This window comes from Pieris napi, chromosome 11 (genome assembly GCF_905475465.1).
Source record: "Pieris napi chromosome 11, ilPieNapi1.2, whole genome shotgun sequence".
Taxonomy (NCBI): Eukaryota; Metazoa; Arthropoda; class Insecta; order Lepidoptera; family Pieridae; genus Pieris; species Pieris napi.
In genome coordinates this window covers 1,932,684-1,958,621 of record NC_062244.1, presented here as the reverse complement: position 1 = coordinate 1,958,621, position 25,938 = coordinate 1,932,684, and the positions used below count along the sequence as shown (strand labels likewise).

General features: G+C 33.3%; 2 protein-coding genes across 2 annotated transcripts; one reads left to right on the top strand and one right to left on the bottom strand.

The window, feature by feature from the left end:
- The first annotated feature begins 51 nt into the window (after nucleotides 1-51).
- Nucleotides 52-4,538, top strand: LOC125053564 (odorant receptor 83a-like). The gene is made up of 7 exons (XM_047654961.1): nucleotides 52-617; nucleotides 689-814; nucleotides 1,554-1,787; nucleotides 2,806-3,005; nucleotides 3,566-3,655; nucleotides 3,819-3,974; nucleotides 4,436-4,538. The coding sequence occupies exons 1-7, from the start codon at nucleotides 146-148 to the stop codon at nucleotides 4,493-4,495; spliced, it is 1,338 nt and encodes a 445-aa protein (XP_047510917.1). The 5' UTR covers nucleotides 52-145; the 3' UTR covers nucleotides 4,496-4,538.
- Nucleotides 4,505-25,896, bottom strand: LOC125053563 (serine/threonine-protein phosphatase alpha-2 isoform). The gene is made up of 8 exons (XM_047654960.1): nucleotides 25,681-25,896; nucleotides 25,423-25,554; nucleotides 24,803-25,019; nucleotides 22,926-23,014; nucleotides 10,680-10,876; nucleotides 8,958-9,105; nucleotides 7,858-7,996; nucleotides 4,505-5,856 (listed from the first exon to the last, which is right to left on the bottom strand). The coding sequence occupies exons 1-8, from the start codon at nucleotides 25,739-25,741 to the stop codon at nucleotides 5,853-5,855; spliced, it is 987 nt and encodes a 328-aa protein (XP_047510916.1). The 5' UTR covers nucleotides 25,742-25,896; the 3' UTR covers nucleotides 4,505-5,852.
- Nucleotides 25,897-25,938: the final 42 nt, after the last annotated feature.

Genomic DNA, 25,938 nt, shown 5'->3' with positions numbered 1-25,938 from the left:
CTAATTAATGATAAACTTTGTTAATTGACTTCTAGTTTAAAACAGAACTTTGCACGGGTTAATTATTTGTTTAATTTATTTATACGTTTAACCGTTATAAGCTGAGTTAAATTTAAAAAACTACAGTTAACTATCATTTACTAAAATGAGTGCCACCGAACCGGTAGATCAAGCAAAAAATTATGTTCATTTTATGTTGCTACCATTAAAGATAGTGGGATGTTGGGAATGGTATCCACACGCCGTAAATAAACAAATTTACGTAAACAATATTTATATTTGCATGGTTTTATTCATTTTGACCAACCTACCTTTATCATTAGTTGTACATTTGTACACGGAATGGACGGATGTAATGTCAAATTTGGACAAAATGGCGGACGGGTTGCCACTTTTTGTATCTGTGGCGATTGTGGCGTATTTTGTAATTTATAAAAAAGAGTTGTATGAATTAATCGAGTTTATGAATTTTAATTTTAAATGGCATTCAGCGAATGGACTCACTAATATGACGATGGAAGGAAGCTACAAAACTGCCAGGAATTTCGCTTATTTATACACAGCTTGCACTTTTTTTAGTGTTGCCATGTATGTTGGGTTACCGGTGATTGGTTATTGTAAGTAGAATATTCTTTTAATTACTAGATTCAAATTGTGATATTAATATCGACTATTTTGAAATTTTTAGTACTCTTCAGTAATCCACTCCATCCATGGATATATAAGGACGTAGAAGGTGGTCTTTTTATCTTTTTCGTATTTTTACGACAATGTGTAGCTCAAGGATTTGTGGCTTTAGCTATGGGGCAGTTAGGTAAGGGACTTATTATCTTTATAATTTTGCCATATGCGATTTTACATTGTTCATTTCATACTATTTATTTATTATTAAATATCAGCAGAATCAAGGTGAAATGTACCAATGAATGCAATGACTAAAATATAATATACGCATGTCACTAATACGAGTCTCTTTAACAAATGAATACACCGTACACTTATTAGATTTCTCAAAAAGAAAAAAGATAATTATAAAAATAAATAAATCAGTGGCGCTACAACCTTTTTAGGTCTGGGTTTAAGACGTCTGTCTCTGTGTAACATTCGCTCGAACGGTGAAGTAAAACATCGTGAGGAAATCGGTTTGCCTTAGACACAAAAAGTTGACGGCGTGCGTCAGGCACAGGAGGCTGATCACCTACTTGCCTATTACATTAACAAATTATCATGAAACAGACACCCCCATATGATACTCATTTGAATATTGTAGTTTCTAAATGCTAGGAAATATGTAAAGGAATTCCGTCGTTCATGGTCATATAAGGTATTCAGAGTCGAGACAGCGCTAAGTCTGATTCCCGTAAGTCAAATACAATACATTTTTGACATACAAAATTCATACTTAGCGCTACTCGGCTCTGAATGTGAGGGCAATGTTGCTAAATTGTTCGTACGCGGGACCTTTCTTTTTAAAATCAGCATATTACGAAATAAATTTAAAGTAAATATGTATTCTATACCAATATGAAATTGTAAAAAACCTTACGTTTTAGGTGTATTTTTTGCATGCAATGCCATTCTTCTCTGCGGCCAGTTGGACTTGCTCTGCTGTTCCTTGCGCAATGTCCGGTTCACGGCTCTGCTCCAAAACAATGTGGCTCACGAAGCTTTAAAACTTCAGGGCTATAGCATTCTAGAGGATGAACAGCATAGCTACATGTACAATATTTCGACAGAGACGGAATCCAGCCACCATTATGATGTTGAGGTTATTTCTCATTTTAAGCATCCTCAAATTAACTTAGATCATGTCACGTCACACACGTCGTTTACGGTCTTAACCTAAGATTAGAGATTTACCGCGTGGTATGACTGTAAGACATTTTTGACATACGATCAAGTGATTGACAACGCACATTGGAAGAATATTTCCTGACAGTGGATCAGATCTTTAAAATTTAAATCGTCTCTCTGTAGGGAAGTATACCATCCATTACCGACCTTAAAACTTTAAATCTGGTTTTTTTTTAAATATGCAAGCAATCGCGCCTACGGGACCGCCAAAAAGGGCAATGAGTGCCCTTGCCCATGGACACCAATTTTAGTGAAGTTGCCTGCCTTTAAGCGTATACTCCTATCTCTTTCTTTAAACAATTGGAAGTAGTATCTCCCACAGTGGGAGTCGATTCCACAGCTAGATCGCAGTATAAAATGTCTTGTGAAGACTTCCAACCATCAAAGTGATACTGATGAAATGTACGGTGTTGAAACGAGACAAGAGGGATCCACCCAAACCACTCTAGTTTTGTAATTAGTTATATATTTTTCAGTTTATCCAGCACGGAAAGAAACGACGTTTCGGTAAGTTAATATTTAAAAATTTTGAAGTGAAAACTTCTTTAGCGGCGTTGTACACTTTTTTTTGGAATGGGTAAAAAAAGTTAAACTCGCGTCAGGACACGTGAGCTGATCGAAAATTCGTAAGACGTATGGAGAATAGACAGCTGGCGCAGCGTATTTAATGTAATATAAATTGTTTGTTTGTGTACGATAGCGCAATAAATAAATATTGTATTCTACCACATAAATGATAGTACTTTTATACTAATAATTAAAGCAATTCGTGCAAAATTATTCCCTAATCATTCCAAAATACCATAAATGCACAACGTTAATATTCAAGTTTTCACTTCTGCCGGCACTCCTGAAGTACAACCCGTCGTTTTTCTTTTAATTTTATTGATTTCTCAGAAAATAATTTTTTTTTACTAAGTGTGAATATCGCTTAAAGTCTGGCGAAGTTACGCATGTTATACTTAATTATAGATATCTATAGTAAACACTATGATGATGGAACTGTTCGCGCGATAGTAGAGTGCGCACGCGTTTGTCAAGTCGTGAAGGAATATCAAGGCAGATTTGAGGCATTTGTGTCGCCGCTACTTGCGTTGCGCGTTGTACAAGTTACTCTATATCTATGCACTCTTTTGTATGCGGCAACATTGGTAAGTATTCGATTTTAGAATATAAATAAATATATATATATGAATCGTAATTGGGTACTGGCAAAAAGCATTCTATAGAATATTTTATAATTTTACGAGCAAGTCAAGAAATGGACGCAAGTATTCAAGTATAGGGTTGGACCAGCAAACTTTTTTTTAATGTTAAGTGTTTCCGCCGCCCAAAGCCACTCAATGCCTTTTGATTGAATTTCCAGATTTTTAAGAATTGGTATGCTCTTCTTGAAGGACCTTAAGTCGAATTTGTTCAGAAATACTTCTTTTTGGTGCGCAGCAAAAACTGCCTTAAAAACGCTTAGTTGTGGAACGATAGACGTCAAGGTGATTCGGGTGTAATTTCGTATGCTACCACGACGTCCGATGATGAAACTAAACTCTACGAGGATTCCCAAATAAGACATTCCAATACAATAAATCCTTCTTGATACGCCCGCCAATTTTGACATCCTAAACTGCGACTAAAACTAGCTTTTTAACAACTATAAGTAGAGAAAATTTATTGAAAAGCATAAATTACTTTTTCAAAAATACGGGAATTTCAGAAATTCGATATGGTCACTCTGGAATATCTTCTTGCTGTTGCACTGGACATATATGTCTATTGCTATTTTGGAAATCAGATTATTTTACAGGTAGATATTTATAAGTCTACTTAATTTACATAGCCCTGTATTTCAAAAATACTTTTCATAAATGTCAGCAAACTTAAAACAGTCAACTGTCAAAATTTTATATTTGTATTATACATTTCTCATCACATGTATAACTTACTTAAATTGAGATTTCATATTATAGGCAGATCGCGTATCAACAGCGGCCTATCAAAGTGCCTGGACAACCATGGGTGTGGCCCCACGGCGTCTCTTATTAAATATGCTGCTTGCTAATAGGAGACCAGTAATAATGCGTGCCGGCAGATTCCTTCCTATGAATTTGCATACTTTTGTTTTGGTAATATTTTATTTAAGTTTAAAGGCCGGCACCGACTGAAATAGGTGTCATTTTTGGGCGTCCCATATGAAATAAAAAATAATAATAATCATCTTCCCAGTTGCGAGGCAAACATTACACACAAAGAGACTTCTGACTAAACAATTTTTGTTTGGATTCTGGTTTGGTGGGCATCGAACCACTACAACCTTCAGAATACTAAGGACTAAAATAAAGTGAAAAAACCAAACCCCCTTATTCATAAAAAAGTTAATTGGCCCGTATACACTACAGTACCTATTTCTCTTTTTATCACAACGTAAATACAATTAGACAAAAAGAGAACATGCAAATACACAGTTTTTATGACTAAGGGAGTATGCAACTATAAATTTAAGTATTTTTAGTGTTTGAAGAGTGCTTATTCCTTAAAAAAATTTCAAAAGTATGTGCCTTGTTAATTCATCAAAATTTTGTTTCAGATAATCAAGACATCATTTTCATACTACACACTATTGGTGAACATGAATGAATCACAATAAAACAAAAAATCTCTTCAGAAATTATTTTATTTACGAAATTAATATACAATATTGTTCATAATAATCGATTAAAGTTGTTAGCCGCTCAATGTACGCTTTCAGTCTGTTTAAAAAAATCTCAAAACGGTGGAGAGGGCAACACTAAAAAATTCAAATACAGAAGATGAAATTTAAATTACCAATACAATCTAACACTAAAACCGCCAATTTACAAACGGCAACATTTTCACTTAAGTATTATTTATGCGATTTAAATACTGATTGTTGCCAGTGTCAAAATCGCACGATCGCTTAAATTACACGGATATTTGCATAGATAGAGAGAATGAATATAAAAGATACATTGTATCGGCTAGCCATTAAATTGGAATATACTTGTGAATGAATCCTAATCCAAATGACCATTTAATTTCTTCTGTATTGAACAAAAAAAAATGACATTATTCATTCTCTGTGTCTATAGATATTTGATACACAAGCGTACAGATATACAAACTATCGCATACATACACCATTCACAATCCCCATCGAGGCATATCCCGGCGCAAAATAAAAAAATAAAATTTCATCATGCAACACTGGCAGCTAATTGTATCACCGATGTAAAGTACTAAACGAACAATTTAAAGAAATAAAATATTGAATTTGGAACTTATTTTTTGACTTTGGAATATCATAACTTAGTAAGCACTACCCTCAACATAGGCAGATTATTGACGGTATGTTGATTTTGTCGAAGCGATTAATCAGAAAACCGTTAGAATAACCGGGAAATTTCCAGTCATGTTGTCACGTCTTCACTTCTTCAATATTTAATTTTTGAAATTAGAATGCTGTAAAAACGTCATTCAGTACTTTAAACCGATGTCCACTCTGTCTATGCATAGAGCTCAAACCATAGAGTTTTCGTCAACCATAAACGTTCTAACCACAGATTACCTGTAAGGAATGTTTAATACTTGTTATCCTCTATGTGCTTTAACAATTATTATCCAATTAAGATAATCAAAAATTATTTTCAAACTGTCAAAGCACATTCATGCACAGACAGAGTTCTCTGAACACAATTGTCCAGCAATTGTTTAAACGCACCGGACATAAAAGAGAGCGCGTTCATCATAAATTATATCAAATTTAAGTCCATACAAATTCACCTGTTACTGATAGCCTACGAAATTAACATTAATATAAATTATTTGGGGTAATTCATTTTAGAATTTTACTCCCAGTAGATGTCGCTACAAGTACGAGTATACGAGCGTTTAAAATATTTCGTACGCTATCAATAATTAAGTCGCGAGTAAGCTTAGTGTAACGGGAATCCATGCGGGTAGAGTCCGATGCTCTCTGTCAGGGGCTAGCTGGAGACGGACAAACAAACACATCAGTATTGAGGAACCAATAATACATTCAACAAATATACCTATAATAATGAAGGAGGGGTATTGTAATTCGAAACCGAGCTAATTAAAATCGGACATTCGGACGTAATAGACGTCACGTCGTCACGTGTCTAGAAACCGATCAGAATCAAAAAGCACTGTTTTTCGTTTTACATTCCCCTGGAAGACGTAACGAATAAAAATTTGAACGTATAGGTTCGTACGTATAGGTTTGTGTAATGTAAATTCTTCAGACTTCAGGGTATCAATATGAATAACAATCACACCTCAAATCATGCTCAGTACAAAATTCATTATTTACCCTAGATGCGTTTAGCTTGGAAATTCTGACTGATTTTATGAAATTTAAAAAATACAACATTTTTTTTTAATTTCACAAACTAGAAAAATGTTTTGACCTTACAATGGAAAACAATAAATCGTTTATGGTATAATATATATACAGTCAAAATCGTTTACGACGACATCGTTCTGATCCAATCACTGACAAGCAATTCGACCAATCACAATTGAACGAATCGCGCCATCGTTTCGTCTTTTGTTTTATCCAGGTTCTTTATTCAAAATAAAATTTGTAATTTCTAGAAATCACATCTAGTATGTAGTAAAGTCTATAAAAATGACCATAGCTTATAGAATTAACATAGACAAATCTAAATTACCAGCTTAATTACGCATCGTGAGTTACGTTCTCGTATATACTGTGAATATAACTTCGTTTGTCAATACTCGGATAATAGATGTATCTTTTGTTAGTGACTTTTTCGGTCAGAGTTATCGCGAAAACGAAGACTTAATGAGGTGAAATACCAGGTTAAATGAGTTCTACTTGCTCAACACTTCGACATGTTCCAGCTGAAAAATAACCTAGAGTGAGGTTCTAGTACAGTATGGATGTCGATAGATGAAATTGGCATTGTTCAAAACCGAACTGAACTTTTTATGTTTCCCTACCACTTCACCACTAAACAATACTGTTTACACGTTTACGTCCACGTATTTATAATATACATACAAAATGCTTGTTACAAATTTTAAATTATTGTCCATTTAAGGTGTGTAAATGTATTACTACTATGTATAGTAATGCTACCATTTTTATATTATTAAAGAAATTATGGAATTTATCTGATTGTTTTGCCAATGCCAATTTACCTAGTAAACCTGCAATTATTAATTACACATTAAGTTCGATAAGGTCGAAAAAAAATAACCTTTATTTTTATATGTAATAGAAGGCATATGGGGAGAGCCTCACCTGATTTTCAGTGATAAGTACCTAACATTAAAAAAACTCGTACGACGATATTTTGCAATGAAAAAAAGAAGAATGGCCGAATCAAATCAAAGTAAATTTGAAAGGAGTATTTTTGAAGTTATACTTCTTTAGGCGCGTTATGAAAAATTGATGAGAGTGAAATTTTACGATTGCGCGCGCACCGTGACACAAAGTTGTCAGTGTGATTATAGCGTGCGCGAGCGAGATGGGAATAAGACAATCTACAAGTAAAAAGAAATAGAATATGCGTGAAGTTATCTATGCCAAGAATTTTGAATGACCATGACATCTGACAATGACATTTACCTTTTAAACAAATAAAGGAGTTTTAATTCTTTTTTTAAAGAAATTTAGCAATGTTTTTTCACAAAGACCTATTGTTACTTAGTTAAAAGGTTATGAAACATACCAATTTATTAAATTGAATTAATAATATAATAAAATAATAAATAATAATAATAATTGTTATTAATATTAATTAATAATTGAATAATATACTAAATATTAAATTGTTTACGTTAAATATTAATTATATTTAAAAAAATAAAGAAAGCCAAAGAAGTATAACTTCTTACGCGCGTACATAAGTACAGGCACCTTTTTTTATTAATGAAAGAGTATACATCATTTATTATCTTAATGTGTTGTAGTGTGTGAGGGGTATAGTGTAGCGTACTCACTTCTTCTTGTTCTTGGGCTGGGCCCGAGGCGGCGTGTTGGGTCTCCCCATGTTGAGGCCGGAGTAGAGTTTGCGCTTGTCTGCCGGCTTCAGGATTTGGAACGAGCACATCAACGTCTCGTCCACCGACATCAGTGCTCCTGCAATTTCACAATTTTAATATGCGTAAGTTTTTTATTTTAAAAGAGTACCGAGACTTTTTTACGCCGGCTTTTTCTCTCGGCCTACACCCTCTGTCTTCTTTGTCGATGAGTAGGGATGCCTACAAATTCAAAATTAATGACGTGGAATAAGTGATACATGTATCTTATGTTCCATAATAAACATATTTTATATTTTTTTGGTTATATTTTTATTTCATACTGTTTACTTAAATTTTGGAAGTGGTAAGTGACGATTTGTTTTTTGTTTATTGCGTCGCTGTAGAATGAAACCTCGTATGTCCAGAGAACCAAACATTACAGAAAACGAAAAAAATTCTTCATTTCGTCAAAATATTATTATGTGGTGTTGTCCATAGTTTTAGATGGTAAAAAGGACTTATTTATTACTAACATAAATAAGTCCTTACTTCATGATTTAACCAGTATAAAATATAGAGTATAAGAATAAAAAATAAATGGTTTTTTGACATACGAGGTTATCATTCTACAGTGAGGATTTGTTTATATCATATTTGGCATAGGGTGTAAAATTAAGCATAAATTTAAATTTAAAGAGTGATTATAGGAGCTGTATATTCATTTTATTTATTTAATTATTAACACTTCATTGTACATGTATCATGTACAGAAATATAATGCAATTGAAATAATTAAATGAAAAGGAGGGCAACTGGCGGCCTTATCGCTTTAGAGGGATCTCTTCAGGCAACCACTGTGAGAATTTTTTTAAAATTAGATAAGGCAAGCGTAATAAGCGCAAAAATACATAAGACATGTAATTGTTATTTAGACAAAACTAATGGAATAAAACAAAGCAATTAAAACATATGTAACCAGTTGTCAGGACAATATTAAAAGAAAAAGTGCACACGAAACACACATTTATTATACCCCTTGAAACCGTACCCTGTATTGAAAAGACAAAACATTCTCTTACCAGCATTATCAAACTCTCCACAATAGTTTGGCGCCGAGAAGAGAGTGACAAGTTGCCGTTTCGCGAAGAACTCGTATCCGTCTTCGACTACTTGATGGGCTCGGCAGATGAGGTCGAACTCGTGCTTTGATAAGAATTTGCCCACAATCTGTAATACAGTTCACAATTTGAATGAAAACAACCTTTAAATAATTAAAGTTGTAAAAATAGGAATCTAAGGTAAATTTGTCGAATCACGAACTTAAAACAGATCCAAATCGTTTTCTACATATTTTCATGACTCGGCAATGGTGTACCATGCAATAATGTGGTGGCCGCATACTCTTTAACCTCATAGAAATGAATTAAAATATCATGATTTGTGAAATGAATGAAGGAAGAAGGTACAAATTTTGGCCTAACCTGATCAACAAACGCCAATTAGAAAAACTAACCTAATGTAATTCACTGGTAACTGAGACATCATTTACATCATGCATGTAATATTATCATTTTTTTTAATATTTCTAAGGGGTCCAACGCAGTCATAAGTCATTCGTAGTAACATAAAAGTCGTACATAACGATAGAAAAAAAATTGGAGCTGTTATAAGGTGGAGCCGTGATTTGACAAATTTACAAATTTTACTTTTTTCCAACTTTAAAATACATTTTTTTACATATAGTGGTCCAAAAATCCAGCTACAAACAACGAGTTACGCATTTTATACAACCTTATAAACGTTTCAAAGACAACTTTTGTTGTTAACAGTATCAGATAAATGTAAATAAATTAATTACATTAATCATCTCCTAATTAAAATTAGCACTGAAAATTGTCAAAGCTTAAGGAGCTTTTAAAAGTTGAACTGGATATATTTTCTTGAGAACCAGAACCCGTAATGAGCCCAAACAACAAACAAACAACCAGTTAAAAGTAATTATTTTTCTCAAATTTTCTATCTCGATATCGACGGTAATAAATCCTTTGGCCGTGACAGTTTCCGCTCTAACTGAGACGTGCAAACATCCGCCACTTTCACGCGTTTCCGTATATATTACACGTGATAGCATAATACAAGTTCAAACAATTATGAATGTATAATAAATAACTAGCTTACAACATTATCTGACCACAAATAACAATTTTCTTTAGACCACTCACTAGTATTTAACTTAAGTCTCATGAAAAAATATAAATGTTTTTTAATAAGTTATATTTCTAGTAATTTATAAGTATTGCACGTCGCCACCTTCAGTCTTATGCTAGAGTTTGTATCTTTAATGCTATTTCATTGATGAAATATGGTAATATTGCGAATGTTTGACTAATTAATCAATAAAACCCTCATAGTTTATCGATTATTTAAATAATTTGTGAGCGGCTTCAGCATGATAAGCACTATCTCGACTTGTTGTGCATGTATGTCTAAATAATGTAGGTATAGCGACTATGGAGAGATTTAGAATCTTTTTAATTAAAATACAGGTGCTATAAACAGAAAGTTGTTTTAACATAACTTTGGTTTCTTCGTAGATTTTTTAAATAAACTAAACGGTTATACTTTCTAATAACGACGTGAATATACTATCCACAATACAAAAAATATTTATCAATTGAGCTAAGTTAAAAAAAATTGAAGTCGCCGTCAAAAAGTACATTTCAACTAAAATATTTGATACTACCCGCAATAATTGCAAATTTTCTAATCAATGTGTTAAATGTATCGTCAAAATATCCCACCTCAGTGCCAAATGTAAAGCTGACACCACGGTCGTTTTCACCCCACCCGGTGACGTCTTTGTCTGGGTCAGACCAAAGCAGGTCGCAGAGCAGTCCCTGGTCGGGTACATCTGTGGGACGCATGATTCTGCGGATCTGCTCCATCGCTTGTAGGTCCGGAGATAGCCCGCCGTGGCAACAGAAGATTTTCTCGTCAACTGAAATTTAAGAAAATACCTTAAGTAACATGAAACTTAATAAAAAATACTTAAATATAAATAATCGCCACCGTAGCCCGTGTATAACTTCTCTTAGGAATTATCTCGAATTTGATAAATGTATAAAGCAATTTGAGCAATGTTAGCCTAGTGGCTTCAGCGTGAGACTCTTATCCATGAGGTAGGAGGCTCGCTCGCCAGCTGTGCACCAATGGACTTTCTATGAGCGCATTCAATATTCCCTTGAATGGTAAACATCCAGAGGAAATGTTACGTTAGACCCATAAAGAAAGATTGACAAATGATCATGAAACACAACAGAAATCTTAAAGGCGCAGACCTAAAAATGTTGTAGCGTCATTTAATTACTCAATTTTATTTTTATAAAGAAAGCAATTTTAAAATCACCGTTATACCTGTATAACTTGCTCTTATAGGTAGATATTATTTGAGGACATGATAGGAAACTGCACCTATCTCAAAGGCATTTTCTATACCTTTGAAATCCAGGCGTTGCCGATTCAACAGCCGTTTAAATCAAATGAAAAGTTCTCTTGAACCACAATGATAAGTTTACCTACTAAATAAAAATTATTGAACAAATTGGACTTTTAAACACAAATTAAAGACTTCTTGTTTCCTCTAATAACTATTATTTATAAATTTGTGCTGTCTTGTTTCGTTCTGCTTTGCTCTGTATCATATTTTTAATTAGTGTAACTTTTTGTGGATACATTTTATGTTTTATTTTTCAACTTGTTTTTATTATATAGAGATGTATCTGATTTGTTTCCAAAATAAATAAATAAAATAAACTAATGGATGTGGCTAAAAAAAGTAGTGGCGAATATCTCTCCCGCTCTACGCTTTGATTTGGGAACTGGTAGAAAATGTAAACTACCTTCCTTTTTAATACTAACCCAAAGTTTACATACGAAAATAAATAATAATTTAATTTGTCCGCTTCTCACAAAACATACAACTTTTAAGGCTTACAATAAAACCCGTTTGCACTAAACGTTTAACTACGTATACAGCTAAGCTAAAGTAGCTTATAGTAAACAGAAGCCTTATTTATTTTTAGCCTTATTTTAAACCAGCTGCATCAATAATGCATCAAAACAATAGTTATCAGTATTGGCGCCGCATCACGGCGAGTCACCGTCGCGGACGTCTAGACACGCGATAACCCTGGTGTCAACACGCTAAGTCGATAAATAGAACATTCTAGAATAAGGGAGAATTCTTTAAGCTTTCACATTTCGCTCGAGATTTTATATCGTCACCGTTATGTAGATTTTATATATGTGAATATCAGTTTTTCTAAAGAGATACGCTTAGTAATTGACACGTACAGTATCTAGGTTGTAGAGACAAGGCGGATGGTACTTTTATACATATTTATATTTTCACGCCTTTTTCCCAGGTGAGACAGCGACCACGAATTTCCACTTGGTACGTTCCTGTCATACCTCTCTCGCTTCATACACTTTTATGACATCTACCAAGGTTATGAAACTATATTATATAGAACTAATATTTTAATATAGTACGTAATATGTACGTCTAGTAAGGTAAAGTAGTGTTCACTTGGAAAACGCAGATTTCGTGGTTTTTGCTAAGATTTTTAATAATAATCGTTATATTATACACCCTAAACATTTGCTTCTTAATTCTCTGTAGTCAGCTCGGTAATCGCGATAATAGAGAAAGGCGGCCTTTATTTTATATGTAAAGTAATAAGATCACTTTGATACCATAGTGACAAATTAATTTAAATCTAATAATTTAATTATAATAGCTACATGAACTAGTTATTATAAAAAATCCCCACTAAATTATATCCAATTGACATACTAACACATTAACCTGTAGACAATCAAGATATAAAATTATCTTTTATAATTTTGATTATAGTAATGCTTCAATTATTACGTATTACGGTTAAATTAACAAATGTCCAATAAAAAGCTTATATGTATTACTATGTTATACTTGTAGAAACTGAATTGAAATTAAACATAATCCTAAAAATCGTTTTACTTTTTTATCTTTTCAATTTCTCGTTAATATACATTTTGTCAAAGCTTTTTACCTCAACGATTGGTTAGACAATTTTCAAGTTCAAATTTCGAATTCTTCGAAATAGACAACGGGAAACAGCTCGTTTGATTTAATAGCGGAATCTTATAACGACTTCCTTCCTAACTTAAAGCTCCGATATACAAGGTCACAATACTTTAGGTTTTCCTGTTGACTTAGGGATTATTCTGTCAGATTCAATTGTTGTATTAGATCAGCTAATAAAAACTATTTTTTAAGTTGCCTAGATGTTGTAGCGTCGAACAAAACTAACTCGTACAGTGAAGGAAAACGGCCTGCTTTAAGGCCCAAAAAAAGTGGTCGGCGTGTGTCAGGCACATGTCCAAAGTCGCTTTTCTATACAAGTGTGATATCAATAAACTAGTGGTGCCTTGCGGTTCAACCCGTTAATTAGGTTGACGGTGGTATATCCTAAACCTTTCCGCGATAAATCTACAAAAGAATTTAAAAAAAGCAACTCTTCACATTATAGATATTGTTTAATACACGATTACCGCATTGAACCAAGGCGTCAAACTGTGCCATAAAGTTACGAAATATTACAAAACATGATAGTATCCACTTACCGCTAACCATTACGTTACTAATAAATTAGATTTGAAATCAGTACGTGCTCGTCGAAATTGTTTTGCTATTTGTAATGGTGATAGACACTTATAGATTTTATATTTAGTACAAAATCAGTTCTTTGTAATCAAATTACATATTTTTAAAAATTATGAAAAAATTTATTCGTTATAAGTATGCATTACAATTGATAGAATTATGGAATCAGAAAACTGTCAAGATTCCAGCTCTCCCATATCAAACTCTTCGTACACAAGTTAAAAAAAACATTAAAAATTGTAATTAAAAAATATATATTAACTTTGTAATGGAAGAGGCCGGGAACCCTGATGTAGGTGTTTTTCACTTGAAAGGGTTCCCAAACCGTACACATTGTAATGCACATCTACTTATAATGAATAAACACATGTTTATTACCTTATTATACTAGAAGGTCAACTATGTATAGAAATATCTTATGTGCATATAGCTTTAGTTTTGATAATCGTCAAGGGCATACAAATTCTTTGAGCTGGAGCAAATCAATCCCAAGGACTAGAATCATTTAAATATTCATCAAATTTATTCAGTGATAATTCTCTAATTTTGCTTGGGAGTTTCTTGTAAAACCTAATTTCCATATAAAGAGTGGTTTATCTTCTAAATCCTGGTTGGTCGTACGCTTAGATTTGTTCTGTTTCGAGTATTATACTGGTGAAAGTCACCACTAAAACAAAACAATGGCAATGCCCTATTGTACTTGACAAACAGGGCTGTATGGTATGAACGCCCTGATAATGTGATCCTGTCGTCTACTGAATTATTTTGATGAACCCTTCTTATCCTAAACACACGTATCATTTGCCGGTTATTTACTAGATAATATTAGTGCTTTGGGGAATAGTCAATGCTCATTCGCACATTCGCAATAACGACCTCCATCGGGACTTTAATGTAGAGAAGGTCGCCACAATAATTAAAAAGGTTGCGGGAGCCCACGAACAAAGGATCCACCATCACGTGATTGTCGAGGCTATTCTTCTTACACCACGCGCCTAGTGAAAATATTGAAAAAGACAAAATCATTTGAATTAGTGTTAGTGCACGTAAGTTATAAGTGTTAAACAGTGGTAAGTGAAACTATACACAAGAACAGAGTATCTTCCCCTTAATAGATGCTGTAAGTAGTGTTATTGGATATCTTCTATCTATAAATTAGGTTAGACTTAAATTACTTCTTAGTCTTAAGCTAGGCTTGATCGTAATGTTCCAAGATGTCTCAGTAAAGAGATATGTAACATATATTATTATGACATTTTATAGTAGTATATAACAAAAAGTACCATTGTAGGTAGAGTCCAGCCTTGCGATTCTGTAACTCACTTTTCGAACTCACACAGCGGTTTTCGCAGCGGCCGCGCTCAAATCAGTAGTGAAACAGTCATTTTATGATTTGGCATTCTGATAAGGTCCCTCCTTGTAGTTTAGTGAGTAACAGAATCGCAGGGCTGACGTTTAATTTCACAGCTCACGACGAGCGAATAAACGTTGCGACTAATTAAGACGATCCCAACATGAACTAACAAGCTCCTAATTAAAACTTTACCTTCCTGTAAAGCTTTCTACACATACAAACTAACTTAGCTAAACATGTGGTATTGAACGCCACAATAGTCTAAATAAGTACATATATTCTACAAGTTTCGTTTACACATTGACGAAGATTCTTAAGTCTTCTTCGCCTAGCGGGCGAAGAACTGCTCCAAGCTGCTTTTACGTATATAACAAAAGTCTAAAAAGAGATAAAATTTACGCCTATAGCAGGTATATAATAAAAATTATTCGTATCTTCCGAAATTACATCTATTCTTACAAATAAAAGTTACATAATTGTTTTCGTTGTAAATGAAATACTGTCGAGGACTCTGGAGTTTTGTTCTAATATTAGAACAGTTCCCTTTGCAGGAAATGGGTTCTTGTGTTTGCTCTAAATAGAACTTGTTAACGTCATTAGTTCACCACCACTTCCAGTATACGATAATGAGCGTCTTAATTTCCGAAACAGTAACTTCACTATAGAATTTATACAAATACTAGACTAGAGCGTAAATTGTCTTAACGAATAATACTTTATCAAACTCTATAGCTACTAGTAGCGTCTTCTATTTAATTAACTGATCTATTTGTTTAGTGTTATACGTGCTGAATTATTATAAAATATTCATTTAATTATTTATTTAGTAATCCTACAGCTAACAAACAATATATATACAACAAACAATTACACTAAAAATATAGCCAAATATGAAATACATTATATTTACAAAAGCGAAAAAAAAATATTCAATACATTCAACTAAGTGGTGTGCTCATGGATGCAGCTGATTGCGCTTTAGATATTTTTAATACTCATTTTAACCATATTCCGCGATAGCTTAAACAACTCAAGGCTTAAATATTTTTCGTTGTATAACCAGGCTGCGCGATACAAAACTGAGTTTTTTAAAATTTATTTTGGAACTGTACAACTACCCTAACAGCTTATTACCAATGCGATAGTTGTGCAACTTAATTACCGTAAAATATTTAACATGTCTTTGCGAATTTGGTCTGAGAACATATAACTAATCGATCGTTTCGGAGACAGTATTTAGTACTCGCAACGCCCGTTATACGTTACGTTTTGCAAATAAGCTTCGTTTTCGCCGATTCATATAATAAACTGAGTTCTTGTAGAACACTAGGATTTCTAATAATTCCCTGAAAAGCTTTAAAAACGTAGCAAGCAAGCTGTAACTCCCTTCATGACAAAAACAAACATCTTATATATCAAGCAACGTAATAATAAAATACAGAGGAACACCTTCCGGACTGCGGAGGAACATACAAACATCAGAGAATCACAGGTGTATACTAAAATTATCCTCCTTTAATTGGTTGTGTCAGACTACTATAGTGCTTACGTAAGCATCGCCGTTATAACCTGGCGGTCTGCCAACGGTTTATTACCCTCGCCCTTCACACCAGGCTGATGTATCGCTGATACTAAATCAGATATCAGTTATTATCAGTCACCGATCTCTGTCTAATAATGCTTTCTCGCGAAAATCACTCTTATATGCTTCGGCCTATGTATTTTTTGGTTGTATTGTTTTATTTCTACACTTTGTGTACCTTACCTTAGAGTGCAAAGTACCTATGCTTAGATATGTAAGTTAAATAGGATATATGTTGGCTAATGTATTGTAAATAAATAAATCTTTACTCTATGTACAAACATCTATAACCAACGAGTGTTTAAGTAGGTACAAATTTCATTAAAATTTCAGTTCCCAATCGGGCAATGAATATCCTCCAGCGTCAGATACGGATCAAAACCGGCCGCAAAAAAAATATTTTATCTGTACTGAAAGCAATGCGTTTATTTAAAGCAATGCTCAATAATATTTGTACATTTGCGGAAAGTTTCAACAAATATTTAATGGAACATTTCATTGCTCGGTTTCTTGACGTAAGAAGCTTATATAAGACGCAATACGCTGAAGGGAATGAAATTTTAAATCATTCGAGTTCGAAATAGTGATCTCTACAATCATTATTATAAAAGGCAATGTAGCATTATGTATACAAGATTTCAAAATAGGAGTGGGTTCTGTATTTATCGTGAAAATTAAAAAAAAAACACTGGCTCTAAAACCTTTTTAAGTCTGGACCTCAGATTAATGTCTGGGTATCTGATTTTGTCAATCAAATAGGCAAGTAGGTGATCAGCCTCCTGTGCCTGACACACGCCGTCGAATGCCTGGGTCTAAAGAAACATTTCCTCAGGATGTTACCCTTCACCGTTCGATCGGGGATCGAAGGGATGAGAGTCGCACGCTGATGCCACTAGGCGGCCAACACTGCTCAAAATATTTATCGAAACCTTTATTACTTTCTCCTCGTTTGCGTAGAACAGTGTAACAAAACTACCTAAATCCATATACAATTATTTATATCAATTGCGTTTAATTCTTGTCAAATTTATTGTAGACCAGATATAAATATAGCTCAGTTAAAACCTTATGAGTTTTTTAATTTAGTTAAAGTTTAAAATTCAACCATGACAGCATCGATTTAGCCGTTGATTTCATGTTCCGGGCGGATACACGTCAACCAATTGTGGGAATTTATGTATTGAAACCAAGCATTGTTACAGCGATAAAGTACAATTTCTTTTGCAATACCATTTACATTTGTTGTATTATATATTGTGGGAACAAATCCAATAGTGGGTAAACATACCACCATTGATTTGTTATTAGTTATAAAAATTGTATTGAACGATTCTATTTTTCCAATTTTTTAAGAATTTACAGTCATGTTTGTTTACTTAGTACGATGGGCAGACAAGGAGAATCGTCCCTTGTTCCTGCCGACTCTATTGTTTATCGAACCCAAGAGATTACATTATGTGGCATGTGCATTAACTACAAAGCTACGGAGACGGCTTACAGTATTTATTGGATTTTAATCACTTTTTTCAGTACACAAAATATTTTCATCCATTAAGGACCTGACACAGTAAATTTACTAAAACGGTAGACAATCTCAAAGACGAAAATTGCACGACGCATTATTTCCCCAGCGCAAAACGCGATAACCCAACCATAGTACAATATTAGTTTTGGAATTAAGGAAGGTTACAATTAATTGTTTCCGAAGTCAAATTGCGAGTTTCGTATCCGGAATTCGTATTAGTAGACCTACTTTTCTTATCTCTTATCAGATTAGATTACAAATAATGACGTCAATCTCTGTTTGAGCGTAAATACTAATGACAGTCTTATAATTAAGCTTTTACGTGATTTTGTGATTTATCGTTATCGTGTGCCTGTAACTTAAATTTCGATTCTGTATGCAATTTTTTGTACATCCCCTGATGATGCCTATGGATGCTGGAAACCGCTGGTAATGGTGCAATAGCTAAATGCATCTGCTTCTCAAACGTTACTTTAAAGAACATTAGTCCAAACACACGCAAATCACGATATTTTTAAGGCCGGTAACGCACTTGCGAGCCTTCTGGCAATGTGGCTGTCTATAGGCGGCGGTACTTAACATCAGGTGAGCCTCCAGCCCGTTTGCTCCGTAAAAAAAACGATCTAACGAAACGCCAATGCTTCTGTGTATTGTTTTGATTCTATCAAGTTTTGTTGCGGGTATCGCTAAATCCATTACACCCTTCAGACTATATAAAATAGAGTAGCCCCGTACTATCATGTAGTTATTAGTAACATCTATGTTGTACGTTTAAGATCTGTGTTGGCAACTCTAAACCCTGAGTTACTGCCTTCAAATCACTACCAATAATTGTTTTACTTATCTAAACCTAATTAGTTAGCCGACATTTATATACTATATATAGCATTTCCATGTTACTTTAACGTATGTTTCACGTTAGCAAAATAATTAGGACTAGAAGTTAAAAATTAAAAAAAATCAAAATCACTTATTGATTTAGGTAACACAATTTACACTTATGAACGTCAATAAAGAAATAAATATTAAATGCTACATGCTTCTAATTTTACATTTACTGCCAGATCTCAAATCAAGGGCGTAGAACTGGCAATAAACTCTCCGCCACTCTGTTTTACACAATGTTTAAGGAGCTGCAACCATTACACCAAGTTACACATGAAAAAATTAAAAACAAAGATTTATCCTCTATCAGCAGTAGGCATGGTGAAATAGGAGCACCATATCACATGTTTACTGCTTTGACAAAGGTCGCAATTATTATGTATGCAAAATTTTCAAAACATTGGATTGATTACATAACCTAGTACTAAACATGTATACACATGAGTAGTTACAACGATTAAACAATGTTCTAAAATGAGACAGATATATGCTAAAACTCCTTTGTACGAGGTAAAATGAGAAAGATCTGTGATTTCACCTTTGGTTGGGTTTTACACATTTAATTCTTAACGACCTTTTCGAGTGCTTTCAGCTTTCGGCTTCGTGCGGACGAATTATTTTATTAAATATGTAATAGACAAATTGTATCATGATTTTTTTTAAAGATATCTTTTATAAAACTGTACTTCATTTTGCTCTGTTAAGCTTCCGCAACGAATTCGAACGAAAAGATTTTTATCTTGTTACGCCAAAGAAGTATAACTTCTAACGCGTGTACATAAGTACACACACACGTTTTTTTATTATATGATGGATTACATTAGAATCTAAGTGCAAATGTAGTGCTATTAAGACTGTTTTAGCAAATAAAGGGTTGGGTTTTTCATACAATTAATTTGATGCTCATAAAGACGCTCAAAACGAAAATCGTTAAATGCTATGTAAAACAATTTTCTATATTAATACTACCTATATAAAACTAAACCAAACAAAACATTTGTTTAATAATCTTAACTATATATTAAAGCGATCATGTAAATTAATATACAATCATTAAACATTTATTGCAAAGCTCATACTTTAAACCTTATCATGTGTGTAAAATATTTCGATTACAAATGCCTGTCATCCCATGTCCTTGAAGCAGGGTCGATAATCGCCGGGACTCGACCTAATTCATATCAAGGGCGGGACAAGGACTTCTTTACGTTGACCTTAGCTACCAAATTTCGCATCTTAAAACTACGATACTTGTGTGTAGATGATATATCAAATATCGACCTTTGTATGTGTGCGTGTTTGATATTGTCTATTTTGGCCATACGTGCAGGGGCAATGTGATCTTGGAGAAACTGACCCTGTGTTACCACACGAGGCAAAAGACCACGTGGCCGTTCACCAATCAGATGGACCGATCAAGTGAAAGACTCATCGACCTGTCAGAGGACAGTAACCTGGAATGTTTCCTTACTGACCATAACGCTCAGATATGACAGACCGAGGCGAGAGAGATATCTATTTAGATCTCTGCTTTTATAGACTTCGGGGAATATAAAAGTCTGAAATGATGTTTGAACCTTATCACCCTGACAAATACCAACGACAAAACATTCGACGATCACATCTATCATGTTTATTTGAAAACTTTTATTCGATACATAAATAGCTGATTAAACTAGATATCGATGCATCTCATATATACAATTCTCGTGTCACAATATTCGTTCCTATACTCCTTCGGAACGGGTCGACCGATTTTTTTTTTTTATATATTTTTTTTTTATATACATGTGTCTTTACTAAGACATCATAGAACATTACAATCTAGCCTAACTTAAGACTAATAAGTAATTTAAGTCTAACCTAATTTATTACAAAGGATATTTAACATAAGAAAGTGTCCAATAACACTACTTACAGTCTCTATTAAAGGGAAGACACTTTGTTCTTGTGTTCTATTTTTTTTCAATCACTGTTTAGCACTTAATACTAACGTGCACTAACACTAATTCACTAGCTCAAACGGTTTTGTCCTTTTCAATCTTCTCACTAGGCCCGTGGTGTCAAGGAGTTGAATAGCCTCGACATTCACGTGATGGTGGAGCCTATGTTCGTGGGCTCCGGCAGTCTTTTTTATTACTGTGGCGACGTCCTCTACATTAAGGTCCCGATGGAGGTCGTTATTGCGAATATACCAGGGAGCATTGACTATTCCCCTGAGCACTTTGTTTTGGAATCGTTGGATTACTTGGACGTTACTATTACTGGTACAGCCCCACAGCTGGCAACCATAAGTCCATACAGGTGTCAGGACTTGTTTGTAAATCAATAATTTATTTTGAACTGATAGCGCGGAATGCCTTCCGAGCAACCAGTACAATTTAGTGTAACGGAGATCCAACTCTTCACGTTTCTTTTTAACATGGACCTTCCATCGGAGTTTGGTATCCAGCGTCATACCTAGGTACTTAGCTGAATTTTGGAACGGCACTTTGACGTTATCAATATATACTGGCTGGTAATTTGATGTTTTGTTGGTAAAGTTTATGTGAACTGATTTAGACTGATTTAATCGTATCCGCCATTTTTTGGTCCACATGGCAACAGTATTTATGGCTTTTTGTAGTTTTACTACCGCTTCCTTTTCAGTATCTGCCGTAGACATGATAGCAGTATCATCGGCAAAGGTAGCGATTACGTTATCTTCTAATTCAGGAATATCGCATGTGTATAAAAGATACAGGACCGGACCTAATACACTCCCTTGCGGCACCCCAGCTTTTATTTCTTTCAGTTCTGAATAATCATCTTCTTGTCGTTCCCTAAACATTCTTTGTGTTAAGTATGACTCAAGGATATTTGAAAATTGACGAGGCAGTATTTTCTTTAATTTATAAACAAGTCCGATTTTTATGAAATTTTTATGCATACTCAGTAAGTTTAAGAATCGGCTATTATTCACATTTCAAACCCCTAAGTGATAAGGTGTGTCCACCCCAAAATTTTTATTTTTATTATTTTGTTTATTATGTGGCATTAAAACCCTTATAACCCTTAAGTTTCACCCCTATACGATCAACCTCTATTTTTTTATTATAGTATTAAGTTATTTGTATTGAACCAAAAAATATTTCCAAGAAATAATAAACATGGCAAGTCAACGTTTGCCGGGTCAGCTAGTATTACAATAAGTTTAATCGAGCATGTAATACAGCGATACAAATATGCGTGTTTATTGAAATTTCTCCACTTAGTATTTTGCGAATTGAAATGTAGAAGTCAATGACCACATATTTGCTTTATATATACAACTAATATTTGTCATATTCACGTGATAGTTTTAGATAACGAATCTTTCGCATATGTATACAGATATACATGAAGCGTCATAGCTTCTATTAAAGTCTATTAAAGTTTTATACGCTGACGAAATCATCAATTCTGTTTACATTTAAAAAATAATAAAAACTACTTAAGGCACAGAATAAACCCTTGGTGTTAGTTACGTCTGCTGTATGTACTTAAAATAATTAAGGAAAGTACATAAGGACATTTAAGCATATGTTAAAATAAAAAGTATATAAGGGGAGTATAAAATTAGATGCAGTTTTCAAACGGTGGCAAATGCCCTAGATAATCATATAATCAGATGAGCACGGTTTACGCTCAGACAGCGGATTAATTTAATAGGCTATTGTTAATATTTTAAGCTGCCAGAATAAACAAACTACTATTCATATCTTGAACGAATATATGAATAATTAATATATATATATGAATGAATAATTATATATATATATATAAATAAGTTGATAATTTACTAATTTATATGTATAACAGAGAAGTTCCTAACTGATATCAACCCATACAGCGTTACATATTTTTTTTGGCTTTGGTTATGTACATATCCATGCCCCATAGAAAGATTTAAACAGTATAATAGAGGCCTATATGTGGCATTGCTCACTAAATCCGTTAAACAATAGGCACTTACCTATCGCCGCAACAGGTAAACAGTTGAAACAGTCTGTGAACGTCTTCCATAGCTTAATGTTGTACCTCCGTTTGCATTCATCGTAAAACCTGATCAATATCATTTATTATTAGTTATTTAATTAGATCTAAGGCTTACAGCTGATTAAAAATACTACTGATTGTATGTAGAATGAAAACACATGTTTATAAGTAATTTATTTGAACACATGAATAATACAATTCATTTAATATAAATTCATCACTAAAAAGTAATATGTTCTAGGCAATCCTAGTAAGGAAAAATAAAAAGGCATACTAAGTGTAAAGGGTAGTAAATTAACAAGAATAAAGCTAATCTTAGAAATCATGAATCAAAATTGTAAAATAAGCTTATAGTAGGACAAACCTATATCTACACAAAACAGCAAGAAAAACTAGTTGAGACTATTGTTTAAAATATTGTGCATTTATTACAATAGTAATTGTATGTATGTATTACCACCTTATCTGATAAAGAATGTGACAAATAAACAATCATGAGTTGGCAGGATTAACTTAGACAAACATTTTTTTGAGCACAGCATTAAATATAAATAATAAATTAATAATTATTAATGTTAGTAGTTGAAATACAGCAATTTCAGGATTTCTTTACCTCACTGTTTGAAGTGGTCACACATAAAAAGTTAAGTAAAAACATTGTCAAGATAATGAATGTCTAGATCATGGAATGTCCTTGCTCTTATAATCTTATCATCAAACACGCACATGACATCATATTAAATAAATATTATATTGATTATATTAATTAAAAATGTTGATTACAACAAGTGTATTATTAATTACGAAATGTTCAGTGCATTAAACAGCACATAAAAGTAGAGTTAATTGTTACATATATAATAAATATAATTACTATATTGATACTACAGATGCTTCATCCTATACTAATAATAATTAGTTTAAGAACAAAGTATTTACTTCTACATTTATTTTCCTCATAAAATAATAGGCAAGTAGGTGATCATCCTCCAGTGCCTGACACACACCGTCGACTTTTTGGGTATAAGACATGTCGGTTTCCTCACAATGTTTTCCTTCACCATTCGAGCAAATGTTAAATGCGCACATCGAGAAAAAGTCCATTGGTGCACAGCCGGGATCGAACCTACGAGCTCAGGTAGAGGAGAGTCGCACGCTGAAGCCAATAGGCCAACACTTCTCAATGTAATACTATGTAATAATGTTCAAATGGAGAAAGTTCATAGTAAGATATTAAAGAAATTAAATCTACAAATATTTGTATATACCCGCTTCCATAAAATGAAATAGACCAGACAAATTGCTTGGTTAATTTGATGTGCTGTTATACAAACAGATAGAAAAATATCAAAGAAACAGACACAGAAATGTATCTGGATCTTGTCATTTATGGTTTACCTGTTTAAAGCCTAAACATTCCTATAATTCTTTCACTTTGAAAAACCAATTCATTTGGCCTTTAAGTGAATCACAGGTATGACTCATTGATATTATTGGCATGCTATAAAGGGAACACCTAACTACCAATGATATATAATCTTGTTGTTTAAGAAAATGCTAAGTATTGTTTTAGGATGAAAGTATTATAATACCACATAAAATGTATGCTATTGGTAGCAGAGAAGGTAAGATAAATTAAAATTTTATGAAAATAATATAAAAATGTGATATAATCAAGCATAGATCAATCATTTTAAAGTTTATCATCAAACATTCAAGAATGATAAAAATAAAAGATGTACTATTATTTAGCTTGCTGTTTGTATGATGTATAATCATAAAATAGTTTCATTATGTTTATTAATTTTAAAAAAAAAAAAAAATGCAAATTATTCAAGTTAATTTAACACTTACCCATAAATCCTATTGATACTGGCACACTCGTGATTTCCTCTTAACAAGAAGAAGTTTTCTGGATACTTAATCTTATATGCAAGCAGGAGGCATATGGTCTCAAGAGACTGCTTTCCACGGTCAACATAATCACCAAGGAAGAGGTAATTTGATTCAGGAGGAAATCCTCCATATTCAAATAATCTTAAGAGATCATAGTATTGTCCATGTATATCACCTGAAAGAGTATTTACATGAATGAATGTTGTTTAATTAAGGTTTTTGATTAGGAAAAACATTGTTTGGCTCAGGAGCAATAATAACAATTATCTACATGAGAACAATTTAAGTGATATTTAAGGTAAATATATATAAACAATATCACAAGGCAGTCTTCACTGAATACAGACATTAATCTGAAATGAAATTAACACTTCACCGTGAACACGGTAATAACTTGCCCTTACATAGGTAAACTGAATACAAAACAGTGATTAGAAATAATTTACAAATACAATTAACAATAGTTGTTGATAGGAGGTAATAGAAATCGATGTGGCAATAATTTTGAAAGTAAGCTCGCGTAATCATACGATGTAAAACAAAGGAAATGGCATCGATTCAACGTTGTTATTGCTTACCGCATATCTTAAGAGGAGCCTCCAATTCAAGTAATATCGGCTGTGAAAGGAAAATTTCTCGGGACTTCAAACATAGCCCTTTTATTTCCACCTCCGTTAACTGTACATTCATCCCAGGCTTTTCGCCTCGGACTGAAACAATGAATCACGAAATAAAAACACTGGCACAAACCACTTCACTAAATCAAAACAAAAATATAATTTAATAACAAACGAAAATATACGTTTGCAATAAATATAAATAAAACAATAATTTACCTTTTAGTAATTTTTTTATTACATTATCAATGTTTAACTCATCTGTATCTCTGTCTGCCATTGGATTTAATTTTTGTGCACGAAATATGACTAAATATTATTAATTAAAAGTTAAAGATCGTTTAGATTTTCGCCGATTTAAAAGGCACAACCTTTTTCAGTCCTCGGCTATACGAAATTTAATGGCGGACCCGGAGACATCACTCAACAAACAAGAAACTATTTGAATAGAAATTGACAGTTGACACACGACAATGG